At 47.6% G+C, this 18,697-nt stretch overlaps 1 protein-coding gene across 3 annotated transcripts in view; it reads right to left on the reverse strand.

Moving 5' to 3' along the window:
* The window catches only part of IQGAP3 (IQ motif containing GTPase activating protein 3), a 42,027-nt gene extending 25,980 nt beyond the window's left edge, over nucleotides 1-16,047 (reverse strand). For all 3 annotated transcript variants that reach the window (XM_010594837.2, XM_003415154.3, XM_010594838.3), the window contains exons 1-12: nucleotides 15,973-16,047; nucleotides 12,348-12,435; nucleotides 9,194-9,350; nucleotides 8,515-8,592; nucleotides 7,122-7,198; nucleotides 6,274-6,341; nucleotides 6,070-6,183; nucleotides 5,654-5,832; nucleotides 5,113-5,191; nucleotides 4,362-4,525; nucleotides 3,636-3,723; nucleotides 1,017-1,180 (exon numbers count right to left, since the gene is read on the reverse strand). In XM_010594837.2, the coding sequence (XP_010593139.2) occupies nucleotides 1,017-1,180; nucleotides 3,636-3,723; nucleotides 4,362-4,525; nucleotides 5,113-5,191; nucleotides 5,654-5,832; nucleotides 6,070-6,183; nucleotides 6,274-6,341; nucleotides 7,122-7,198; nucleotides 8,515-8,592; nucleotides 9,194-9,350; nucleotides 12,348-12,435; nucleotides 15,973-16,009 (1,293 nt within the window). In that variant the 5' untranslated portion in view covers nucleotides 16,010-16,047. The remainder of the gene's footprint in view (nucleotides 1-1,016; nucleotides 1,181-3,635; nucleotides 3,724-4,361; nucleotides 4,526-5,112; nucleotides 5,192-5,653; nucleotides 5,833-6,069; nucleotides 6,184-6,273; nucleotides 6,342-7,121; nucleotides 7,199-8,514; nucleotides 8,593-9,193; nucleotides 9,351-12,347; nucleotides 12,436-15,972) is intronic.
* Nucleotides 16,048-18,697: the final 2,650 nt, after the last annotated feature.

Below are 18,697 nucleotides of genomic sequence, written 5' to 3' on the forward strand. Positions count from 1 at the left end.
GAAAACAGAATGTTGCTAGTAATAACCACAATAGCTAAAACTTACACGACACTTACTCTGCACCCAGCTCTCTTCTCAGCACGTATGTTAACTTATTTAATCCTTACAACACTCCTATGACATAAATATATTAGTGTCCCCATTTTATATGTGAAGAAATTGAGGGGCAGAGAAGGTAAATAACTTGCCCAAGGTCACATAGCTAGGAAGTAGTAGAGCTGGATTTGAACTCAGGCAGTCTGGCTTCTGGCTCTAATATCCACAACCTTAGTCACAATGCTTCACCTCTCAGTACTTACTCTGTGCTTCCTTGTACTGTAGTTATTGATATGTTGACACTCTGCTCTTCCTAAGTGTCATGCCTCTGTCCAGGTTGTGCCTGGAGTAGACCCTCTGTAAGTGCCTGCTGTGGGTGTGATTCTCTATTCCATTCTCTTCTCTTCCAGGAAGCCTTCCCAGACTTATCCCCAGCTCTGCTCCCTCTGTTTCTCGGGTCTGAAGCCTTCTTCTACCTAGATCACCTACTCCTCCCTCACCATGCCTGCCTGGATCCTTGAGTGTATTCCAAGTCCTCCAACAGACTAGGCACCCTCTGAGGGAGGGCCCTCTTACCCCACTGTAAGAGAGGCTCTAGGGACTGAAGCGACCTTGGACAGCTGCGTGGTTAAATGCATGGGCTTCAAGAACATTCAGCTTTGTAGTCCCTCCCAGCACTGCCAGTGACAGCTGTGTTCGGCAAATTGCTTAACCTTTAGATCTCAGTTTCCTCATCTCTAAAATGGAAATAATACTTATCTTTTAAGGCTCTTTTAGGACTAAACGAGGTAGTGTATGTAAAGCAGCGCTTAATCAAGGGTATTGGCTATTATAATACATTCAGGAAAGAATGAACGGTAGCCCTCCCTGCTCCTGCCAGTGTCTGAGGCTGCCCTCAGAGGGTGCTCTGGACTGACTTCCCCGATCCCTCCAGCTTGCTGGGGATCCTGAGAGCTGGATCGCTCATTCCTGGGGCTTACCCCCTGCTGCTGTCGCTGGAGTACTGCCAGCTCCTGCTGGTACAGAGCCGAGGCAAAAGGGTACACTGGAGGCAGCTGGGCTTCAGGGCACAACAGTTCCTTCACAGTGTCAGCTGCCGCTCCCCTCTGGATGGCGCTATTGATCCGCCGCACAGCCCGGAGCACTGCAGGGGAAGAGGGGAGGCTGCACTGGCCGGGCACTCAGTGCTAGCTCTCCTCTCCTAGCCAGCTTCTTTGAGGGAAACGGCTTTGTAAATGCTCTTAAAAACCCTCCTGCTAGTCCAGGATGGGTTTCTAAATATCCAGGAGGAAAAGAGGCTGAGCCACTTTAAGAAGGGGCTGTGTAAGACCAGATTTGCCAAGTCTAGAAGCTGAGTAGCTCAGCATGTATCACAGAGGGCTGTCCTGGCAGCGATGAGCTCCCCAGGTGGTGAGCACAAGACTGACAGATGGCTAAGAGTGCAACTAAGGTGAGGTTAGTCAAGGGACTCCAGGGACCAAATCTTGATGGCAGCACAGAGGAATAAGGAAGTAGCTCCAAGGTGGAGCTATTTGGCTTGCAAAGGGAGGGAGTGGCTATGATGAATCAAAGTAGTTTCAGTTTTCAAACACTGGGGCTTATGAAAGGCCAAGCAGATACGGGCATCAGTGTCAAAGAGCGCACCATCTACTAAGGAGAAATGTTGTTGGGTGCCATTGAGTTGATTTCGACTCATAATGACCCCATGTGACAGAGTAGAGCTGCCCCATAGGGTTTTCTAGGGTGTAAACTTTATGGGAGCAGATCACCAGGCCTTTCCCCCGAAGAGCTGCTGGGTGGTTTCAACCTTTCAATTAGCAGGCAAGCGCTTAACCGTTGTGCCACTTGGGCTCTTTAGTAGGGAGAAATAAGGATATAAAAATCCAACAGTGCGCTGTAAAATATGGGCAATGCTATGTTAGAGGTACTCCCCTCCCCAACATGTTTGGCAGTGTAGGGGAAGAGGGATTCTGGCTGGGAGAGAGCAGAAGACTTCACCGAGCAGGAAGTGCTTGAAGCAGGCTTTGGAAGATGTTTTTACCCGCTTTCAACAAGCGACAATGTGGAAGAAATAGAATCCAGAGGAGCAGAGGCTTGGAGATGGGAAAGGCTGGGGACCAGTCAAAGAACAGGTTGTCTGGCTTGGCTGGTGGCATATGAATAAGAGGGATGGGGAAGAACTCTGTAAAGGCTTATCTGCCAGGCCAAGGAGATAGGACTAATCAAAAAAAAAAAAAAAAGAAAACCCATTGCGGTCAAGTTGATTCTAAATCTAATTCAAAGTGACCCTATAGGACAGAGTAGAACTGCCCCATAGGGTTTCCTAGGCTGTAATCTTTGTGGGAGCAGATTGCCAGGTCTTTTCTCCCATGGGTTTGAACTGCTGACCTTTCGCTACCAGCCGAACACTTAACCATTGCACCACCAGGGCTCCTTTAGTTACATATACCAACCCCAAGAAACCAACTCACTGCTGTCAAGTCTATTCCAACTCACAGTGACCCTACAGGACAGAGCAAAACTATTCCCATAAAGTTTCCAAGGCTGTAATCTAGGAGAGCAGACTGCCACATCTTTCTCCCACACAGCAGCTGGTAGTTCAAATTGCCAACCTTCTGTTTAGCAGCCGAGCACTTAACCACTGTGCCACCAAGGCTCCTAATAGAACTAAATCAAAAACAAAAATCAAACCCGTTGCCAACAAGTCATTTCTGACTCATAGCAACCCTATAGGACGGAGTAGAACTGCCCTATAGGGTTTCCAAGGAGTGGTTGGTAGATTCGAACTGCTGACATTTTCATTGGCAGCCGAGCCCTTAACCACTGTACCACCAGGGCCCTGATAGAACTAAAGTTTAGAGAAGATGTTCCACAGAGGAGATCAGATCAGATCTGTGCTTCAAGGAGATTACTCTGGCAATAACAGGCAGGAATGAACAGAGCTGATAAGGCTGGCAGCTAGGCAGGAGGGCCTGGGGGCTATGGTAAAATGGCCTCTGAAAGTTCTGCTAGACAAAAGTAAATGATTCCTGAGCAACCTCAAAACCTGACAGAAAGTTGAGGCTGAGTCAAGCAGTTGTAACAGGTCTAGTGTCTACAGGCTAGTGCCTTGTGCCTCAGCACCATTTCTCTTCCCACTTGCTAAAAGAGATTAACCCCTAAAAAAAGGGGGATAATGACTGACTGACTAACATTCTTTTACTCGTATTTACATATAATGTTCTTAAAGGAAACTGAGTTGGATTCTGAGTTTCTCTCTCACCTGGGAAATCACTACATATCAGTAGCCAAAGGAACTCAAGCAAGTTGAAACTGTCAAAATTACGGGCAAGTGCCTGGAAGGAAACTGTTTGCCCCTAGAAGGTCCAGCCCATTGCAGTACTGACACATCATTGACTCTAAGGTTGTAATGAACTTACCTATAGTGTCCCCCAGGCAGCCAGAAGAGGGCAGACTACGTGAGGGGAGATGTCCCTTGCCAGGCTGGGAACCGGGCAACGGTATGCACTGGCCAACGCAGAAGGTGGCACAGGGATAAGATGCTCTTCCAAGAGCCAGTGATAAACCCAGGCCAGGCTTCAGGCCTGGGGATGACTTACTGGCTTGTTCCTGGTCACCCTTCATGTTGGCTGCAGCCACACCAGCCTGGACATCCTCCTTTTCCAAAAGCTCCACCAGGCCCAGCTCCTAGAGGAGGGAAAAAAAGAGATGCCTAAAAGGGAGTCCTCCCAGGGCCATGGACATGCTCCAGGAGCCACCAGCATGAGCTCCCACCCTTAATCCTAACTCTCCCCTTTAGGCAGACTAACCTGGCCCACCCACCCCTATTAACCCATCTCTGACCTCTGGCTCTTTCCTACCCAGCAAGCATCTAAAATAACATGTTGTTAGGTGCTCTTAAGTCAATTCCGACCCATAGCGACCCTATATACAACAGAAGGAAACACTGCCCAGTCCTGCGCCATTATCACAATCGTTGCTATAACAACCTAAGCACTACAAATATAAACAGTGTCAGGGAGAAAGCCAACAGCATTGAAAATAAGATCGCTAAATTGAAGCTGCATTTCAGCTATGTGGGAGAACAGTCCTGCCTGTTTGGACAAACCCCAGGTCTTCTCCAGTCAGTCTGAGAGACTACAAGAGGGCAGTGTGTTATCAGCCTAGTCCATTAGGCTTCAGAGTGATTTAGCCACTTAAACAGGTAGTCAGCACCCGCTGAATACAAAGGCCTAACAGAGATGCTCCTCGGTAAGAGGTCTCTCCTCTCATCCTGCTCCTGTCCCACAATCAGATAGAAGAGGTGACAGGTCAGAGAGCCTGACCTGTGCTTTCTGCTCTCTGTCTGCACTCAGCTGATCCAGGTACCAGTCGGCAAATTCTCTCCTTACACCTCGCAGGGCCAGCACAGGGTCTTGAAGGGCCCCAAGCAAACCCTCAGGGCTCTGTCTTTCCAGGGCGTCATCAACAACTTCTAGAGCACCATGGACTGAAAAAGACCAAGACCACCTGCCACTATCCCCAGCCGAGCTTAGGAATCTGCCCTCTTCCTGCCTACCCAGAATTACCCTCACCCAAGCCCCTGGGTTCTTGGAGCCCTTTTGGTCCAGCACAAATTCTTCAGCTTGTTCTTCAGAGGCCTTCCCATCTTAACCATCACAGGCCCTGAGGATATCCTGACCCAACAGGCAAATGCCCATCTTATCCTAAGCTTTCACCCAGCCCCTTCTGCTCTGATATCCCCCTACACCCATTCACTCTCCACACTTCATTATCGAAGGACCCCAGTCCAACTGACCCCAGCACCAAGAGCTGAAAGGCCTGCCCCCTTGCCTCTGTCCTCTCCATGGATCTCCATTCAAACAGGAGCCTCCCTGGCAGGGACAACTTCTCCAAACATTGAGAGCAAGAAAGGAGAGCACACACTGCCTGGACTCTGCTCCTTCCCTGAGACAGGCTTGGTCCAGGTGAGGCCAGAGGGCCTTCTGGCTCTAGAGAATTCATCCTCAAACCTCCCAGCACAAGGACTTAGCCTGAGAGCACTCCCTCAGCTCCCTCCCGGCCTGCATCTCTTACCATTGACATGGTTGATGTTGCCCTGGATTTCAGCCTGAGTTAGGTAGTGGTCATAGATGTCCTGGCTTTCTCCATTATCCTGCAAAAACTACTTTGAGAAGTGAACCTGAGAAAACCAACTAAATCTTCTCTTACTACTCCTACCCTCTCTATACCTATTTCTTCTTCTGGGGTCTTCCCAAGGCCAAAGGTTGGTCTGGTTGGAAGAATCTGAGGGAAATCATGGGGTCTGAAACCCCTGGCACTGACATAGTTAGGCCAAACCAATCTTTGGAATCTCGAGTCCAAATCTCATCTGGTTCTACATTCCAGAGTCTCTTCTCAGCCCTCCCTGAAGATCCATTCTTCTAGAACCTCTTCTTTTCTGAATTCTCATTATTTTCCCAAATTCCTCTCCTATTTCTCTAAAATAACTGACAAGGTAGTTTCCCTAAGCGACTTTGGAACCTACAGACAGGGTAGAGAAGAGTCCTAGTTTCACTCAAGATTTTCCAGGCTACCCAGTTTTTCAGCCCCTCTACCCTTTTCGGCTCCTCCTTACGCGGTTCCTGGCATTGGCAGCCTTTTCCATCTTGGCCTGGGCTAGCAGCTCCTGGTAAATGACTGCCAGAGGCTCTCGGAGATTCTCCAGCAGTGCACTGGGATTCTGCAAGGCAGTCAGGGTGTCCTCGACCACGCCCCGCTCCACTGCTTCATTGATGGCAAGAACAGCTGCATGGACTGGGAGGGGGCATGGAACCAGGGTCAGGGGGTCAGAACAAACCCCAGACCAGGCCACAACCAGCTGCAGACCACTCTGACATCATCCCCTTTATCCATTCTCAGGCAGGGCTAGGCAAACCAGGTAGCCTGATGGCCCTGCCTGGAGATGAAAGGTGGCCAGAATCCACCTGAGGGCTGTGAGGTTGGGGGTCCTCCTATACTCACCAAGCTGGCAGGGCAGAGCACAGTCCCTACCTGCAGCCTCATCCACTGAGAGCTCGGTGGCCAGGATGCCCCCAATCTTGCTGAAGGCAGGCAGCTGGAGGCAGTATTTGGCCAGTTCAGAGGCCATGTTGCTGAGTTCCTCAGCTGCAATGACAGCACCAGTGCCCTTCTCCAGGCCCAGAACCCTCAAGACCCTGCCTAGACCATAGAGGTTACAGAAGGAGTTGAGCTTACCTGTGAATTTCACTTTCCCGTATAGATCATGTATTTGAGGGGCCAATCCCAGCCGGAAGAGGAAGAGACTGGGAAAGAATGAGAGGCATTGGAAGGCCCTGGGGTCTGTTCATTTCCACAATCTGCCCATAATGGGTTTGCAGGAGATGTTAGGGGCACCCGGAGAAGAAGACCCCATAGCACCTGCCCTCAAGTCACTCCCCAGTCCACAGGGAAAATGTCACTGTAAGTCAGCCTGAGGCAAGTGCTACAGGAGATAAATAAGACACTGTGTGAGAGGACTTGGGGGGTGGGATGGGGAGGGCTTCACAGATGCCACATTGCAGTAGCAGGTCATTGGATGAAGACAAAGGTTGGGAAGGGCACAGCAAGCAGAGATCCACTGAGCAAGGAAAGGACCCAGGAAATGAAGTCAGGAAGAGATGACATGGTAGACACAAGGAACTAGTCAATCACTTGCTATGATTTAGCCAAGGAGTTGCTGATGGCTGGCTACGAGTAGGGCCAGCCTTCACCATTTACACTATATGGCTTGCATGTGATGCTCGTGATAGGTCCTATTCTGATTCCTTTGTACCTCTGTCACAAGCTGAAGACCCTACCCTGCCACATTCCTGTCTCTGCTACCCTGCCTACCCTTTCTGTCTACCCACATGGGTCACGCATAAATGTGCCCACAAACATGCACATAAATCTAAACATAACTATGTAAATCTAAAATCTCATTCTCCTAAGAAGCGTTCTTTGTGGTCTATCCTCCATCCTTCCTGCTGCAACGCTCGTTGCTGTTGATTGCTAGGTTCATCTACTTAGAGGAACCTGGATGACAAAAGTCTGGGGCCTCTCACCTGAGTGCATGGATGCAGTAGACCACCCGGGGCATGTTCTTCTTATCATAGATATCTGTGGTTTCTGGGAAAAAGGTCTGGAAGGGAAACCAGCCAATTACTGTCACTGAGGACCTTTAAGCAGCACCAGATATGGAAAGAGAGGACAAGGAAAAGGCCTTCCTCTCTGACCTGCGGGGTGTGTTCCCTTGTTGCCTGGGGCTTCTAGGTCAGTCTCTCCAACCATTTCCAGTTAACTTAGTGTAAATGAAAGGCAGTGGGGACACACACTGAGCCAAGACTCAGCCACAGACACACAGTCGCAGGGGACCCTGATTAACCAAACACCAGATGAGGCTGTTTAGGCTATAAGTTACATATCCTCCAGGAGGAACAGGCCCTTTAGACATCCTATAAACACACTAAGCCTGTGCCCCTTACCTCTGACTCTCACCAGAAAGGTGGCATACTGGGGAGCCAGCTGTGTTCCCAAAGAGGGCCCAATAAGGCATGCATTGCCAAGGACCACAAAGGGGTCAGGGTGTCTCATCCCTGCCTCCAAGCCAGAAGGCCTCTGATCAATAGGGGCCCATCTAAGAAACAAATCACCCTAGGCATAACTTGCCATGCCACCCAGCAACTGTAATGAGGCCGAACTTCAATACGTCTTGGTTACATTTACATTTATAACAAAGTATCATATCTAGAAACTTAAAAGCATCCTGGTCTCTCTGAGAACACATGCCCTCTATTGCTCCCACCTCCCACCAAAGTGCCTTTCTTTACTGCTATTTCCTCATTTTATAGTTCCCTTCTATAGTGAAAAGAATAAAAAACATTCTATAGATGAAAAATAAAACAGAAACCATACATTGCAGAATCCTCTCTGGCCTTAATTTGTATCTTTCTTTATAATTCACGTAGATCTTTCGATCCTCCTGATGACCTCGTAAGGCAGACAGGGCAGGGATTACTATCCCCATCTTAGAGATGAGAAACAAATTGAGATTCAGAGTGTGAGAGGACATAGGCTGTGTCCAATTTGGGACTTGGGCCCAGGCTTCCGATTTGAAGTCTACCACCTAAGTGTGTGGTATACCCTCGCTTCACGCTGTGAAATTCTGGCATCATTTCAGATGGGTGGCCTACGCGAGCCCCATCTCCTACATTACACAGGAGCCCCACTGTATAATGTGAATAACACAACTCAGGCCAGGGAGCCTTCACCTCCTTTTATCCATAGGGAAGTGGAAGCAGAGACCAAGTGACCTGGTTCAAAGACATACAGCCCCAAGGAACATACATAGGTTATGTTAATTTAGAAGACACCTAGAGATAAGACTAGAGGGACATAAGGTATAGGGGGTGCTGGTGGAGAGTAAGGATGAACTCCAATCTTGAGGCCCAGTGTTACCGAAGGCAGACCGATGTGGGCTATTGCAGACAGCCAATAGTTGATGTTGTCTGTGTGACGGAAATGTAGGCCAGTTGCCTGAAGGGGAAGGAAAAGAAGAGAATCTGTTTCCACAGCTCTCAGGGCTCCCTGTGGGCAGAGTCCTTCTTATGGGAAATCCATAGAGGACCCTGACCTGCAGATCTCCCGACCCTTCAAGAAAAATACACGCAGACAAACAGATGCCACCAAGAATGGATGCTCTAACTGGCATAGAGATGAGATTAACAATCCAGGAAGGCTTCCTAGGAAAAGGGAGTCCAGAGCTAGAATGGGAAGAAGAGGGCTGGGCTGGCTAGAGAACAGGGAGGGGGCAATCTGCCCACGAAGTTCCAGCAGTTGGCAAAGCCCACAGCCTCTGAGTGTGGATGGTGGGTAGAAGTCTGCTCAACAGTTCTCATATCAGGGGCATCTCAAAGGCCACCTAGCATGTGCCTCTTGCTGCTAAGGATAACACACACCCATTTGGGAGACATCTACTGATGCCTATTGTCCAAGTACAATGATTAAAAGCACTCCTTTTCATCTTCAAAAGTGTCCAGGTTTGGACAATAAATTATATGGTCACCCTACCCTCACAGCTTTGAGGAAAAGGGGTAATTTGAGAGGAAGAAGGTAGGTGGAAACCTCTATTCCCCACCTGGTATCGAAGCTGCTCCACATCATAGATCTTCTTCAAGGGAACCACGGAGGGTGCGAAACAGTGGCCCAGCTTGGCCAGCAGCACGCCATTCCGGAGGCTCTCCTCCAGCTCCACAGGGGAAGGCAGCTCCTCCTTCAGGCAAGCCTCCATCCAGCTAAGAGTGGGAGAGTGCCTTCTCAACCACTCTGGCAGGCCACAGCAGTTCTGTTCTAAGCACAGGGACTTCCCTCACTCTGTCCCCCAAGTGGCCCTGACCCACTCGCCCACCTCCTTTTTCTTCCCTACCCCCATCTCCCCACTCTGTCCGTTGCCTAGCTCTTCCTATCTTCTCCCAAGCTGCCCCAAATGCCTGGATTGGCCAACCCTCAGCCCAGCCCAACCCAGAAAACCTTCCCAGACAGATCCTGATTCAGCACATCTTCAGTGGGGCTTAATCAGGCTCTTTCTCTGTTACATAACATAGCCTCCCACTCAGTCTGGTTACGCATTTGACTTGGGCCAAATTGAATCTGCTGGTTTCTCTCATCCTGCGTGTTCTCTGAGAACCTCAGGTACAGAAAGATCACATCTGCCTGAATGATCTACACAGCACAGAACCCAGTTTCGATGATGATGAGGGTGGCGGGAAGCCCCTAGGGCTGATTCAAGGGGAGCAGCACAGTGAGACACAAAGGTCACAGCCCCTGGAATTGGAAGACCTGCTTTCTATACCGCCTCCCCCACTTCACCTCTCTGAGCCTCAGTTGCCTAATCTGCAAAATGAGGACACCACCACCTGTTTTTCCTGCTTCATTGGGAAGCTGCCAGGACAAATTATCTAACATTTGTGAAAACACTTTGAATATTAAGTATTATTACTGCTGAGAGTTGTATAAGAATAAGAGCTCCCAATACTGGAACCATTCCCAAAGTCATCTCTTCAGACAGGGATTGGACTGGACTATAAGACATAAAATGATACTGGTGAGGAGTGAGCTTGGCTCAAGCAGACACATGAGACTATGTGGACAGCTCCTGTCTAGAGGCAAGATGAGAAGGCGGGGGGACAGGAGCTGGTTGAATGGACATGGGGAATACAGGGTGGAGAGGAGGAGTGTGCTGTCTCATCAGGGGAGAGCAACTAGGAGTACATAGCAAGGTGTATATAAGTTTTTGTATGAGAGACTGACTTGATTGGTAAACTTTCACTTAAAGGACAATAAATAAAAAAATGAATAAAAAGAATAAGGGCTCCTGAGATGGGGTCTCCAAATCTCCCCTAAATAGTGGGGTCTACAGGAAAATATGTTTCCAAAGACAGCCAGTCACACCTTGAGACATGCCGCCCTGCCAGATACCTGATCTCCTGTCTGCCCTATCCTATCCACTTTTTTGGAGAACATTAAAACTATACTATTGAGTTGTCTCAGTAAGCCCTCCTTGGATCCCCCAGTAGCAAAGTTTGTTCCGTTGAATTGTAATTGTGTTGTGTGGGGGGGGAGATGTGTGTTTATTAACAGTAGACTTCATGTCTCTAGAAGGTAAGCACAAATGGCTGCCTTTGAATCTTCCTAATATCTAGGAGCCCTGGTAGCACAGTGGTTAAGAGCTCGGCTGTTAACCAAAAGGTCGGCAGTTCAAATTCACCAGTGGCTCCTTGCAAACACTATGGGGCAGTTCTACTCTGTCCTAGAGGGTTACTATGAGTTGGAACCAACTCAACAGCACCTAACAACAAGTATCTACTACTAACCGAAAGGTTGGCGGTTCAAATCTGTCCAGTGGCTCCACAGCAAAAAGGCCCAGTGATTTGCTCCCGTAAACATTACAGCCTGGGAAACCCTACAGGGCAGTTCTACTATCACATGGGGTCATTATGAGTCGAAATCGACTTGAAGGTACCTAACAACAACAGAATCTACAAGGATATTTGATATACTGTAAGATTAATAAATGCATTTCTAAATAAAAATATATACATACACACACACTATTGATTACAGAATTAAGTATTTATCTTGCCTTTCCTGGCCAAACTGAATTTAAGGACAACCAAATAGCCCTAAGATAATATAGGAAAGTTCTCCTTTAGAAAATAATTTCAGCTAATAAAAGTGGAAGAAATGACAGAATTAGAAAATAGTCATTTTGCAAACACTAATAAAATAAAAGAACAAATTGTAATGATGACCAACAATGGACAAAAGCATTAGATAAAGGGTTAATGAGGAATTTTACAGTATAGAGATCAGGTCGTTATCACTTGAACCCCAGGATCAGACTTGGCATCACTGGAAGTACGACAAGCAGACACTGCATTCTTCCTGATGCGATGCAAGATGAAGCACACAGTGCAGCCAATGAACTCTTCTTGTCAAAAATGTTGAACTGGAATCCTAGCAAGCCTTTAGAGCCAACATCCATTTACGGGAAATATGGGGTGTGGAGGAAGAAGGTAAATGATACGAGGAAGCAAATAAAGCCAGAATGTGGGATGTACTACAGGACAAATGACCTGGTTTCTTCTGTAAGTCAATGACGTAAAGAACAAAAAGAGAGAGGATGGGCTGCTCTAGATTAAAGACTTAAGAGACGTAATAACCAAATATAACATGTGAACTTTTTTAGACCCTTATTTGAATAAGCCTACTGTTAAAATAGACTTTTTTTTTAAAATACAGTCAGGGAAATTTGAAAATAGGTTGGTATTGATCTTCCAAGGAATTACAGATAATTTGATTGGGTATTATAATGGCATTGTGGTTAGGTAGGAAACCCTGGTGGCGTAGTGGCTAAGAGTTACGGCTGCTAACCAAAACGTCAGCAGTTTGAATCCATCAGGCACTCCTTGGATACTCTATGGGGCGGTTCTACTCTGTCCTATAGGGTCGCTATGAGTTGGAATTGACTCGACGGCAATGGGTTTAGTTTTTTGGTTTTGTGGTTACGTAAGCAAACGTCCATGTATTTTTAGAGACATATATTGAAGTATGTAGGGGAATAAAAAAATGTTTGGGATTTGCTTTCAAATTTTTTTTTAAAAAGATGCTATTTCAATTCTCCCCTTTCCCACAGAATGGGCTCTCATCCCATTACATTTGTTTTGGGGGCAAATGCCTGGGATGGGCAGGATGGGAAATGAGGCCTAGAAAGAGGCAACCCCTCCACTCACCGCTTTGCTTCCTCCAGCCGGCATAGGTACTGATAGGCAACATTCTGCCGTCTCTGCTCATCCATCTCCTCAGCTGTGAGGCGTTCATCTGAGGAGTGGAGGGGGGATAAGATCAACAAAGGGAACATTAGATAGGGGTCTCAGCATTGAACTTAATGAACTTCCTCAGGCAACCCTGCTCAGAGACCTGAAGCCTCTCCCATATGTCCCTCACCTCCTTCCAGGACATCCCTGGCCCCAATCTTCAGCCCCATCCAGCAAAGGTATCCCAGTCCGCATCTTAGCCTTGCCAGCTTTTAACAGGAGATTTCTCCTGTATCTGAAATACTTCCCTTTCCTCTCTAGCCATCTTCCTGTCCTCCCCCTCACTCCTAAATCTTCCTCACAGCCCTTCCCTCAGTGCCTCTCAGCAGGGATGTCCAGAGTGCTCCTTGCCTGGAAACTTAGCTTCTTATCTTATCCCTAATTAGACTCCAAGTTCCCCCAAGAGCTGGGCCCCTGTCATCCTCCTCAGGTTCTCTCTCAGAGGCCAGGTTAACAAAAGCAACTAGGATGCATCATTCAACAGCCATTCATTCAGTCAATACCTCCTACATGTCTGATGTATAGAAATACAATATACAAACTGACTCAAGAAATCCAGAGATTATTACTGGGACAGAAAAACACCCATGTAAATAACTCCAACCTAACGTGATAAATGTGATTATAGGCCGTGAATAAAGCCTATGGAAGCAGCAGAGAAAGCAAAATGTTCTACTTATGAGGTAGGTCTTAAGAATGAACATGCACAAAGAGGGAAAAGGTAGTCTAACAAAGAGAATCAGGTGAAAAAGGAGCCCTGGTGGTACAGTGGTTAAGCCCTGGACTGCCAACTAAAAGGTCCGCAGTTTGAACCCACCAGCTGTTCCGCAGGAGAAAGGTGTAACAGTCTGCTTCCATAAAGATTTATGGCCTTGGAAACCCTATGGGGCAGTTTTACTCTGTCCAACAGGGTCGCTATGAGTCAAATCGACTCAATAGCAGTGGCTTTACTTAGGATTAAGTGGACAGGCAAAGATAATTTTAAAAGATCATAAAGGTATCTTCAAGAAAACATTTTCCATCCCCCTTTGGTGAGGGGCGTCTGGGGTCTTAAAAGCTAGCAAGCAGCCATCTAAGATGCATCAATTGGTCCCAATCCACCTGGACCAAAGGAAAATGAAGAACACCAAAGACACAAGGAAAACACTAGCCCAAGAGACAAGAGGGCCACGTAAACCAGAGACTCCATCAGCCTGAAACCAGAAGAACTAGGTGGTGCCCTGCTACCACTAATGACCACCCTGACAGGGAACACAACAAAGAGTCCCTGATGGAGCAGGAGAAAAGTGTGGTGCAGAACTCAAATTCACGTAAAAAGACCAGACTTAATGGTCTGACTGAGACTAGAGGAACCCCAGAACACATGGCCCCCAGACTTTCTGTTAACCCAGAACTAAAACTATTCCTGAAGCCAACTCTTCAGACAAAGATTAGACTGGACTATAAAACATAAAATAATACTCATGAAGAGTATGCATCTTAGTTCAGGTAGATACACAAGACTAAATGGCCAGCTCCTGTCCAGAGGCGGGATGAGAAGGCAGAAAGGGACAGGAGCTGGTTGAATGGACATGGGAAAACCGGGGTGGAAAAGGGGGAGTGCGCTATCACAGTATAGGGATTGCAACTAGGGTCACATAGCCATATGTGCATAAATTTTTGTATGAGAAATTAATTGGAGCTGTAAACTTTAACCTAAAGCACAATTTAAAAAATATATATATACATATATATTATTTTAAAACAACGACAACAAAAAAGGTGTCTTAATCCTTCTTTTTGGTGTAGGTCGCCTGGGAAGGAAGATAATCTCCAAGCTAAACAAAATGTAGACAATATTCTGATCCCCGAAGCCAAGAACAGCAAATCTTCTAAATGAGACAGCACTCATGCTTCTTGTACTAGCCATAGCCTCCCTTCGTCCTTCCTCCTTCTCTTCTATCTATTTTCCTTAGCTAACACAAAATCTAACAGACACAGAAAGAGAAAGCTACACACACATGCCCAAAATAATAAACTCAGAGGGCTTGAAAAGAGAGAGCCTGTAGTCCATCTATCTTTGACTCAGCACTTACTGTCATTCCCACTCTATATCCTGTTTCCACACAGCCTGCAAACTGACTTGGGGGAGAGGCGGGACTTATTTTAATTGGCAGTTAAGCATGGTTAAAAAATAATAATACACATCTCCAAATTCAGATTTGAAAGCACTGGCTAACCACAGGAAATCCACCAGTTCCTTCTAGGGAGTGTACAAGGAAAAAGTGTTGGTTGCTAAGCATGGAAAATAAACCAGTAAGCGAGTGACATCACCTCAGAGTTATGAATTGAGGGCTGTGAAATGGATGGGACTGTGTACACATACACACCATCTCAAAAAAAAAAAAAAAAAAAAAAAACCGTCTTTCTGCCCTTCTCAGATCTGGAACTAGCTTTCCTTCAACAGATTTAGTGAACTTTTAGAATCTCCTTGGAGAGGAAGGTGGGATTGGAGGAACAGGGTTTGCCTTTCATTCAGAGGGTGAGATGGAAAGCTTTCAGTCCTCCAATCCTTTCAACTTCAGTCTCTATTCCCTTAAAGCAATGTTGCTGAAAGTGTAGTCCACAGATTACCTGCATCAGAATCACCTAGGCTCGGGGAAAGAAGCACAGCTGTGCTTGATATACATGCAGGTTATGGGCTGTAATCCCCACCCACTGAAGCTGAAGCTCTGGAATAGGACTCCAAAACCAAAAACCCATTGCCGTCGAGTCGATTTCGACTCATAGCGACCCTATAGGACAGAGCAGAACTGCCCCCTAGAGTTTCCAAGGAGTGCCTGGGGAATTTGAACTGCCGACCCTCTGGTTAGCAGCCGTAGCACTTAAGCACTACGCCACCAGGGTTTCCGAATAGGACTCAGGAATCTACATTTTAAACAAGCTTCCCAGGTGATTCCAGCCCCCTCAAGCTTGAGACGAGCTCTGGTGGCGCAGTGGTTAAGAGCTAGGGCTGCTCACCAAAAGGTCGCAGTTCGAATCCAACAGCTGCTCCTTGGAAACCCTATGGGGCAGTTCTATTCTGTCCTAAAGGCTCCCTATGAGTCGGAATCGACTCGACGGCAATCGGTTTTTGGTTTGGAAAGCTTGAGAGGCATTGTCTCAAAGCCGCATCTCAAAACTCTGGAGTTCCCCAGGTCCCTTTAGGCGTCTTGCCCCCTGGCAGCAGTCGGCACGTTCGGAGCCAGCAGTAACTCCCAAATTTTAAGGAGCCACTAGACCACCTACATTCTCCCGACTCGAGCCTCAGAATTTGGAAGTAAAGGAGAAAACTCTTTGTAAGCTTCGAGGCGCAGCACAGGAGTCAGGCAGCGTTTTGGTGCTCACAGGCCTATCCCCGCGCCGGCGCCTGAAACGAGGGCTGCCTCGCCCTGAGCACAGTCCCACCGCCCCGCGCCCGGCAGGGCCGGCGCCCACCCCCTCCCCAACCTCTGCCGGGAAGGCTGAGCTCCAGACCAGCGCCCACGCTGCTGGACCCTCCTCCGCCCCTTCCAGCACTCACAGGCCGCCCGGCCCTGGCCCGCGCCTCTCCCGTCCATGTTCCTCCTTCCAGGTTTGAATCTCCCGCCGCTGCAGCCACCGCCCCTCACCGTTGCCGCAGTCCAGCAGGACACTTCCGGTCCGCACCGCAGGGGCCCCTGGGATTTGTAGTTCCAGGCCAACCAGGTAGAGAGGAGACGCGACCACCTGGGGGGCCGCTTCCGGTTCCAGCAGTTCTCCGCGTCCCTAGTGGGTGAACGTCCTTGGCTCCTTCGCTGCTAAACCGCTTTATTTCAAGCAACACTTGTCCCTGCCTCTGCCTGTCCCCCTGTCATTCCTTCCCTCTTTCCTGCGCAGTTTTCCCATTAGCCTTTGCTCAGCTCCCTGTATTATTCCTGAGTCTTGTAAACGCTCTCGTAAAACATTCAGAGCCAACTTGGTACAATGCACTAAGCTAGGTTAGGTCGTGAGGATGCATAGATAAATAAACATAGTTAATGCCCTAACTAAACTTTTTGTTCTTGAGTAAGTGATAGAAATATAGTCAAATAAATTAGAAGTCTATGGTGCACAGCGGGAGGGAGTAATTTCAATACTTAAAAGCAGTAATAGATCACGAAGACTTCCTGGCAGAGGTGACAGCTGATCTGGTTGAAAAATGAATGAAAATTCGTCAGATTGTTGGAGAGAGGCATTTCAGTCCGTGGAAACAGCATGTGCAAGAGCAAGAAATCAAAATCTGTTTAGCTTTGTTGGGAGAACAAAGTTGAACCTGGGAAAAGCAGAAAGTGAGCCTGGAGAGGCACAAGGCCAGATCCTGCAAGGCCTTGGCCACCACACTGAGGTGCTGGGATGTGGTCTGCAGAGCAATCAAGAGCCAAAGAACATTTTAGGCATAGGGCAGATCTACATTTTAGAGAGATCCCTTTTGCAGCAGGGGTTTGGTGGGTAGTGAGGCTGGGAACAGAGCTTGGAAAACTATTGCAGTAGCACAGGCGAGAGATAATAGGGCCTGGACTGATTAAAATCATGATGACAACGACAACAATGCCGAAGAATATTTCTTAGAATATCACTTGTTGGGCTTTCCCCATCTGGTATTTCTCCCTTTGCCCTTCCCCCCACACCCGCTTCAAGCAGCTAGGCAGCCTAGGCTCATAACCTCAGAGGAGGAGAATACAAAGGGGCAGAACCCAGAAAATATCCAAACCTAAAGCCTTCACAGTAACAGAGAAGGTTCAGGGCTGAAATAAAATTGTTTGGGAAAAGTGGGTTTTGAGGAGAGTGAGTGTTTCCTTGGTGACCAGAGAACTTCCTCTTTTCCCAGTACCAATAGAGAGGGTCTAGATGTTGGCGATATCTGATAACAGGCGTTCTGCTCCCTGCTTCCTGAGAAGGTCACCCAGGGGCACAGGATCCTGAGAAGAAACAGTTGCCAGGCAGATGTGTCCTTAGGCAGCTGTGTAGAAATTCCCAGCTAGAAAGGAAGTACCTAGAGGAGTTACTCCCATCTTCTGCTTGGGGTGAGGGTCCCTGGGCCTGAAAAGGCCAGGTGGATGAGAAGAAAGGAGATGTCAGGGAATGCCTTCGTGAACCAGATGGGCCCCCCCTCAAGGCTTGGCATTACATACCTCCTCCTACTTGGACTTCAACCTGAGGAAAAGGAGAGGGGGGAACCCCCCAACTGACTCACTTTGTTTCCACCAATCCCAGTGGAATAGGAGCTTCAAATAGAAAAAAATAGAGATGTATTTCTTACATATCAGACTTATGGACAAACATACAGTATCAACAAGTATTGAGGGCTTATTATAAACTGGGTAATGTGTTTAGCATCTTACTGTTATTGTTGTCATTTAGTTGCTATTAAGTCAATTCTGACTCGTGTCAATCCCATGTGTGCAGAGTAGAACTGCTCTATAGGGTTTTCAAGGCTGTGACCTTTCAGAAGTGGATCACCAGGCCTAACTTCCTAGAATTTTACTAAAAAAAAAAAACCAAACCCATTGCTGTCGAATAGATTTCAACTCATAGTGACTCTATAAGACAGAGTAGAACTGCCCCATAGGGTTTCCAACGCTGCAAATCTTTTTTTTTTTAATTGTACTTTAGATGAAGGTTTACAGAACAAACTAGTTTCTCATCAAACAGCTAGTACACACATTGTTCCATGACATCGGTTAATAACCCCACAACATGTCAACACTCTCCCCTCTGAATCCTGGGTTCCCCATTACCAGCTTTCCTGTTCCCTCCTGCCTTCCAGTCCCTGCCCCGGGGCTGGTGCGCCCCTTTAGCCTTGTTTTGTTCCATGGGCCTGTTCAATCTTTGGCTAAAGGGTGAAACTCAGGAGTGACCTTATCACTGAGCTGAAAGTGTGTCGGCGGCCATATTCCCATGGTTTCTCCAGTCTCTGTCAGACCAGCAAGTCCAGTCCTTCTTTTTGAGTTAGAATTTTGTTCTACATTTTTCTCCAGCTCTGTCTAGGACCCTCTATTGTGATCCCTGTCAGAGCAGTCAGTGGTGGTAGCCAGGCACCATCTTCTTGCACTGGACTCAGTCTGGTGGAGGCCGTGGGAGATGTGGTCCATGAGTCCTTTGGACTAATCTTTCCCTTGTATCTTTAGTTTTCTTCATTCTTCCTTGCTCCCAAAGGGGTAAGACCAGTGGAGTATCCTAGATGGCCACTCACAGGCTTTTAAGACCCCAGATGCTACTCACCAAAGTAGAACATAGAACATATTTTT

This window comes from Loxodonta africana, chromosome 3 (genome assembly GCF_030014295.1).
Source record: "Loxodonta africana isolate mLoxAfr1 chromosome 3, mLoxAfr1.hap2, whole genome shotgun sequence".
In the NCBI taxonomy this organism is placed as follows: Eukaryota; Metazoa; Chordata; class Mammalia; order Proboscidea; family Elephantidae; genus Loxodonta; species Loxodonta africana.